The 8,427-nt window shown below is 39.9% G+C and overlaps 1 protein-coding gene across 1 annotated transcript; it reads left to right on the forward strand.

The window, feature by feature from the left end:
• Positions 1-1,183: 1,183 nt before the first annotated feature.
• On the forward strand, positions 1,184-3,034 carry lingo2 (leucine rich repeat and Ig domain containing 2). Its single transcript, XM_071522150.1, has one exon. It carries the CDS (start codon positions 1,193-1,195, stop codon positions 3,032-3,034), a length of 1,842 nt encoding a protein of 613 aa, XP_071378251.1. The 5' UTR covers positions 1,184-1,192.
• The last annotated feature ends 5,393 nt before the right edge of the window (positions 3,035-8,427 follow it).

The following is an 8,427-nucleotide window of genomic DNA, read 5'->3' on the forward strand; positions in this document are numbered from 1 at the left end:
TTGATTGGGTTTGGTCATACTTGTCCATGAACTGCATAAACTGCCATGCATTTTTTATGATTGATTTCTTTCATTCTGCGATTTTAGACTATTTGGAACTATTTCTACAAGGGAGATGAGGTGGAGGGTATTATTTCAATATTATCATATTTATTATTTCCTAGTTGGAGGTGTGTGCGTGTGCGCATGTACATGTGTGCGCGTGTGTGTGAGTGTGTGTGTGTGTGTGCTAAAAACAGGCCAAATTTTAAAAATCTATCACTTGTCAACCTAAATTAAGAAATGTAATTTATGTACAGGAATTTATATTATTGTATTCTACCCTGTCATGGTGGCTTATAATTTTTATAGTAAACAATATCAGAACTCTTGCTGCATTAGCCTTGTTGCCTTGCTCAAAAGCTTATTCAAAATACCCTGTCCTGTCAAATTTATATGTATTGAATGTGTTGTATTAAAAAAGAAAACAGAGAATGAAGTAATTCAATGGGCTGGAAAAGTAGTCGTTTATATTCATTTAAGACTTGTTCATAAAAATCAACATCAGATAATATGCCAACTCTCATCAAAGGGGCATTTCTACCAACACTGTAATGACTTGATCAGAATGTCAGGGATGAAAGGCAAACAAAAAGACTGTAGACTGATTTGATGGTGGTAGAAACATGAGGCAAAAAAATAAATAGCTTTGTGCAAATTGTTCTTTAATTCAAAGGCTGAGAGCAAACCAGGTGAATCTGGAGCCCAATAATGCAACTTGCCTGTATTTGAATAAATTAGTGAAAGGAAAGGGGTGAGACTGTTGGCTCAGGCTCAAGAAAGGTTTTGTGTGGCTCAGTATGGCAAGAATGAGACATTTGTGTCAGATACTAGTGAAGGCACGCATAATTTTTCTCAATAGCAGACTGATGCCTGCCATATTTTTTATAATCCTGTCAAATTCTACTGGAGAAAAAGATATCTTCTATGTGCCTTTGACACTTGACACACCTCAGAGAAAGACTCATACATTTTTGCTCAAGGTTTACAACTCACAATAAGCCTGGATTAGAGAAATATCATTCTCATGGATTTAAATTTCAGAACTCAGTTTCTATCACTGCTAGATCCACCCATTTTCTCATTTTCTCTAACCTCTTTCTTTCTTTCTCTCTTTGTTCTCTTTCACTCTCTCCCGCAGAACCGTGACAGAATGGTCGACTGTATGAGCAAAGTCATGCTGCACACGGTCGTCTCATGCTGGCAACCATTCCTGGGACTGGCCCTAGTGGCCGTCTTTGTGGGTTCCACCCTGGGATGTCCCTCGCGCTGCGAGTGTTCAGCCCAGAGCAAGGCAGTCGTCTGTCACCGCAAGCGCATGCCCAGCATCCCTGACGGCATTCCAATCGAGACCAGGATCCTCGACCTGAGTAAGAACAAGCTGACAATGATCAACCCTGATGACTTTGCTGCCTTTCCTGGCTTAGAGGAACTTGACCTCAGTGGAAATATTATCAGTTATGTTGAGCCTGGAGCATTCAACGCCCTGTTTAACATGCACTCGCTCAGTCTCAAGAGCAACCGAATCAAGCTCATTCCTCTGGGCGTCTTCACAGGTTTAGCAAATCTCACCCGCCTGGATGTAAGTGACAACAAGATCGTCATCCTTCTGGATTATATGTTCCAGGACTTGCACAATCTAAAATTCTTGGAAGTGGGTGACAATGACCTGGTTTACATTTCTCACCGTGCATTCAGTGGACTTTTAAGCCTGGAGATACTCACCCTAGAAAGGTGCAACCTAACAGTTGTGCCGACTGAAGCCCTATCCCACCTGCACAATTTGGTCAGCCTCCATCTAAGATACCTCAGCATCAGCACTTTGCACCCTTACTCTTTCAAAAAGCTGTTCCGGCTGCGGCACTTAGAGATCGATAATTGGCCTTCACTAGACCTTGTGCCAGCCAATACACTGCATGGCCTCAACCTGACCACCCTGTTCATAACCAACACCAACTTGTCCACCTTCCCCTACCAAGCCCTAAAGCATCTGCCGTACTTGACACACCTCAACCTGTCTTACAACCGCATCAGGCATATTGAAGGAGGGATGCTGATGGAACTGGTTCGACTGCGAGAGCTCCATCTGGTTGGAGCTCAGCTATCCACCATTGAACCATATGCCTTCCAGGGTCTACGGTGGCTCAAGGTCCTTAATGTCTCTCACAACCGATTGGACACACTGGAGAAGGGTGTGTTTCAAGCTCCTGAGGCTCTGGAGGTTCTTCTGATTGATGACAACCCCCTAGTGTGCGACTGCCGTCTCATGTGGATCCTACAGAAAAGGCACTCCATCTTCTTTGGGGAGTCACAGCCAGAGTGCAGCACACCCGAAGGGATCCGTGGCAGGCCTTTTAAGGAGTTCAAGGAGACTCTGCTGTCCTATTACGTGACATGCACCAAGCCAAAAATTCGTGAAAACAAAACACAGACCGTCACTGTGGATGAGGGCCAGCAAGCGATGTTGCGCTGCAGTGCTGAGGGAACGCCAAGGCCCACTGTGTCCTGGTTGTCCCCACGCCGGCGAGTTCTAACCAGTAGGAGCCATGGTAGAGTTACCGTCCACAACAATGGTACACTAGAGATCAAGTCGGCAGAGGTACAAGACAGCGGTGTGTACCTTTGCCTTGCGTCCAATACTGCTGGGAATGACACCCTGATGACTTCATTGGCGGTGAAAAGTCTAGGATCGCTGTACGCTAACAGGACCCAGTACTACACAGATCCCAGCAATACCACTGCCAATGGGACAACCAATGTGACCTTCGGTTTGGACCTAAAGACTATTTTAGTGTCAACAGCCATGGGTTGTTTCACGTTCCTTGGGGTGGTCTTGTTCTGCTTCCTGCTCCTTTTCGTTTGGAGCAGAGGTAAAGGGAAACATAAAAACAACATAGATATTGAATACGTGCCTCGGTCCAAGTCTAATGGCACTAATGTTGACTCGGCAGAGGGACAGGCTGGTCCTCGTCGTTTTAACATGAAAATGATGTGACTTTTTATTTTATAGATCCAAGAATCCAGTTGGTGGAAATGTCCAAAGGATTATGTATTTTTATTGCAAATAGGACTACTGAACTTCCCACTGCTGCGGGGAGAGTGGTGAAAATGGGAATAGTACTATGGGAATAGTACTGTGGGCATCGTAAGAAGATGAGCAGTACCTAAATCATTGGATCTTGTCAGACATAATGTTTGGATACTGTGTTTCAAATACTGAAAAGCGCAAAGTAGGACATCCATTCTTACATAGTTGCCAGTGGGGCAACTTCTTCAACTGGGATGAGAAGTGAATACTGTTACCACCAAGGGGACTTGAAGGGAATAGGTGTCAGTAATCAGCTTTTTGAAATTTATATGCTCAAAAAGAACCCTTCAGTTTTGGGTTGGATCTACAGACTCAGCAGAACCATGTACAGTACAAATTTGTATCTAAGCTATTACTCTACTTTGTTTAGTCTTGCGCCATGCTTATTCACTGAACAAATCAATGAAACAGACCATAATTCCCTATGTTCAATACTTTGCATATGTGTACCTAATGCTTCATTATGTACATGTATGTACATATTCATTCAAAAGAACTACTCATAGCAATATTCATGGGATGCATTAGCCAAAATCAATATGACCCCATATGTTCAGCAAGAACATTCTTCTGACTTTTCAAGTTTCCATGGATTCAGGAAGGGCTTCTATGGGAGAGTATCTATCCCTGTTCCCCTAATTGACTCCTAGATATTAAATATATATTATTTATCAACAAAAATAGAAGAAAAAAAGATTTTATTTATCAAAAATGTTGAGGGTTTTACAAAAGTGAGTACTCAAACACTATTCAGGATCTAACTTAACACTTTTGAATCATCTTACAGATGACTTGGTACTGATCGTACTTACATGAACCACCTTTTTGTCCTATTCTTGTCTCTTTTTATTCCTTTAACTGTACCTTTGCTGGTTGGCAAACTACATGTGTCAATTTTACTACAGTGACATTTGCATCATTTTTCCCCAGTAAGAAATTTGGACTTTGTTGTGGTAGTTCCTCATTTTGTTGTTGAATCATTTAGATTGTGAAAACTTCAAAGTAAAAAAAAAAAAAAATGTATGTGAAATAAATGAAGATGTATTTGTACCAACGAGTCTGACTAAATGGGTTAGTAAAAGATAACGCTACCTTATTTTCACCAGCCACACTGATGGACATCACTGTCCTCTAACAAATGTTCAATAAATGTCATCGTTATTGGTTATTATTATCATTGCAAAAACAAATCAAGGAAAGTATTTAAATATTGTTAAAGAAACTGGCACATTCTTAAAGAAACATATTTTTTAAATGGTCAGACACATAGATAAATGAACAGTTTAATGCCAAAATGAGATATCCACCATTTGAAAAACACCTGCACTTTCCAAAATGGAAATATAGTTTTGGAATGAAATACTTCAAATGCATACACTGCACAACGTACACATCCTCTTAGACACTGTGTTAGCCTTTATGTATGAGATATTTTATGGTTTCCTTTTCCAGGTACAGGTAATGTGAATCAAGAGAAGGGCCCTGTCAAATGATGAATCTGGGGTAATAGATTTAATATTCAGTTACAGTCCAGATGAGCACCTGGAGGCATCCCATCTTGGCCTATCACCAAGAAGAGCTTGGACGATTAAAGGGTAGTTAGCAAAATAGGGCACAATGACCCAAAGCCACAATACTGCACCGTCTAGTTCATTTACGATAATAACATGAGTGAATCAAAAAACTCTGACTAAATAATAATAATTCTTATCTTATTATTCTTATTACGAGTTTTTAAACGTTTGGGTAACCTTTTACATTCACCTTAAGTACAAGCTATTTACTAGGTAAACACATGATAAGAATAACAAATTAGCAAGCAATTACTGCTGTAACTAAGTTGGTAAATACTAGTAGTTAAATCTGAATTATTTACGTAAAACATCGCTGGTGTTACTCATGATCAACTAAATGTGTTGTAGTTGTCACAGGTTTAGGATGATAATAGTCTAAAGATTAACTGTAAAACTATAATTGTTTGCTGACATCACAAATTAATCTACTTGTACAATACATTAGATACATCAGAAATGATTGGCTTCATTTTAGATTTTTTTACCCAAACCATCTATCAATTGTGCTCTCCATCGTTTGTGCAGTCTCATTATGAATGCAGAGCCACGGAGTATCTTTGGTTTCTAAGCCTGCACTCCCATGGGTTGATTCAGAAATCAGAACACCAAATGCCACAGCTCCTCCAAAAATACAAAAGAAACAAGGTTAACTTTGTAGGTCAGTGATGCCCACTTCCTGAGTGTTCATTTAGTCAAATGACATGAAAAATGTTTTCCTCACTGAACCGGTGAGCATCATTTTGCATTCCTGTACAAAAGAGAACTATAAACTACAACCCCTTTTTTTCTCTTTTTGTATAATGAGGCATTCGTTTGCTAGAGTGCCGCTCCCACAAATGTGTTCCAAATGGCACCCAGAGATACAAAACCCCAGTGTTGTCTTGTCATGCTGGGACTAGACTTCTGCCCACTGTGTTATACTTTCTCTGATGGTCACCCCCCGTAGTGCCAAAAGAGTAAAAAGTCATATAGAGGGAGTATAATAATAACTAGAAAAGGCTACCTTTTCTGAAGAAAATTAAAAGTGTGCTTGCCGTCCAATCACCAGTCACTTTGAACTGGTCTTTGCTAGAGTGCTGCTAAGTTGCGGTAGGGTTTTGACAGTGGTCGCTAGGGTGTTTCTAGGTAATTGCTAGGGTTTTGCTAGGTGGCTGCTAGGGTGTCACTAGTGGTTGTTAGGGTGCTAGGGAACAAAGAGAATCCAAGGAAAAAAGAATTGTGTTTCCACGATTTACAGTCACCGAGTTACGATCATTTAAAATGTAACAGGTTGCTGTAGCGCCCCCAATCGGCGAAATGACACGAAATTTTACAGGTCGGCTGAGACATGATACCTGCACAATTGTACCAAATTTGGATGGGATAGCATAATGTGTTCATGGGTTATACCAATTTTTAAAACATAGGCCCCGCCCACAACATTTGATCAAAATTTGGAAGCCAATAACATCAAAACGGTACAGAATATCAAAAAACAAATCGGGACATTTATGCAGGACGGTCCAAGATTGGACAAAATATGTAGGAGTAGCGAAAAAACTGTTTTGGAAAAAAATCAAAATGGTGAAAAATCTAGTTAGGCGGAAATGGGAGTGGCCTGGAATCCAGGGAAAAAAGAATTTTGATTCTACACGCTACGGTTCAAAAGTTATGGACCAAAACGTAAAGAGGGCTGTTATAGTGCCACCAATTAACCCGGTCAATTGGTGTATTTTTTTAGACCTGAGTAAAAGGGGGCACTTTGAACCTATCTACCCAGTTAGGGAACTGTAGCTCTTATCGTTTCTGAGCTACAGATACTTTTATGCAAAATCCCATGTAACTGAATGGGGCAAAAAAATTGCATTTAATCGCGAATATCGCAAAAACTACACGACGAATCTCTTAGAAAAATCTCTTAGAATGTCTATGTACTGTAAAAACGTAAGTATGTGAGATAATAACAGTGTGCTTTGCCTACAGCAAGCACACTAATAATAATACTTTGTATAATGCTTACTCAAAGACGCTTTACATAGTAAGCGAGATACACCAAAAAACACATGAATGACACCATCAATGAATAAGACAGTGAATAAAACCTTTGAAAACCTTTTATAACTACCGTGTAGTTTTATCTTTCAGCAATGCCTTTCATCTGACACAATGTTAAAGAGCTATATTGGCTTCCTTCTTCACAGGAAAATACAGTATATTGAGTGTGTTTACATGCACACTTATTCAGGATACCCAGGTATTCATTTTGAGTTGTGAGCATTTGACAGGAACTAGCTGTGATATTAACCTGGATACTGAGGTGTGTAAAAAAAAAAAAAACTGTTGGATTTTGCAGTCTGAGGAAGTTATGTTTCCATGGTGATATTCAGAATATTAATTTTGTGTTGTGCACAACTCTTCATACTAATCAACTGCATTTTGATTGGACTGGTGTATTTGGATTGCATCTGAAAAGCTGTTAGTGCTATGTGGCTGTTTATTCCCCTCTTATCAGTTATTGACTGATCTGACCACTCTTATTTTAGGACTAATTAGTGAGGATAATTTTGCAAAACAGATGGGAGGCTCTCAGCCTAAAATGACTAATGCAAATTCTATTAAAATAGATCAGCACTTGGCTCATACAGCAGACAGATTAAAAAGACTGAGACTGCACAATAACTGTTCCCAATCAATCAAATAGATCATTTACCTCAGTCATTAAAATTAAGATTTAAATACAGTTCATTAGCTGCACCCCAAGTACGCAACATACAGAACAAAAGGAAATTTCTCTGGAAGGTCAGAGACACTGCAAAACTAATCAGCCATTGTTACTGAAAGGAAGAATATATACAAGCTAACCACAGGCGACGTTGAAGGAACAGGCATAGATGCAAGGTTCAAGTTTTTCAAGAATTAAGGAAATTATGCTTATTTCCCCATTTACTATCATTTTGACAGGCCCCAAATGAAAAGTACCTCAACACATAAATGACAATGTAAACTTGCAAATCAAGTAAGAATCAGAAAAACATTAAAAAAAATATTCCAGATACATCACAACAGCAGCAATAGCCTAGTGAACACTGAGAGAAGAATCTCCCAATTCCTCAAAACAATCCAATGAGACACTGGAGAACAAGAACAAAACAACCAAAGGCCTCCTACTACGAAATTCCTCCTGTGAACATGGCAGATGGGCTATGCATGAATGAATGAATGAGCTATTGTTATAAAAACAGGACAGGATGAGGAAAGATGATGAATATCCCTGTTGTCCGACAAACTCTATGTGTCTGCTGAATGCAAGATTTTCAGGAAGAAAGAGAAGAATGCTTATTTGCTCATTGAGATCCATGTACGTTTGAAAATTACACAACAGGTTTCTCACAGATTTCAAGGACCCAAACTCCACGGAGCCCATGCAACACATAAAGGACCGTGTACATCTGCAATTCAAGGAAGAAAAAGAAAAACAAGAAAACTGGAGTTACGTGGTTTTACCTCGACAGCAGCGATGGTAGTTGCAGAAGTCTGGGGCAGATTTGAGCTGGCAGGTTTTGGCTCTGTGTGCTTTCATTAGGTTTAGCTTTCATACACTCCCTGGTGACAGGCTAGTCTGCCAAATGAGCTCCCATGTGAGTCGACTCCAGTTCCAACCCTCCGTCCAAAAATTCTGTCTGGCTGCAGAAGAGGAAGACATGCATGTGCTGCTATGTCTGCTTCTTCTACACCCATTCAACCATT

The sequence above is a fragment of the Centroberyx affinis genome, unplaced genomic scaffold, assembly GCF_046629955.1.
Source record: "Centroberyx affinis isolate AG114_WGS23_722 - 3 ecotype Tasmania unplaced genomic scaffold, CSIRO-AGI_Caff_v1 ptg000083l_1, whole genome shotgun sequence".
NCBI classification, from domain to species: domain Eukaryota; kingdom Metazoa; phylum Chordata; class Actinopteri; order Beryciformes; family Berycidae; genus Centroberyx; species Centroberyx affinis.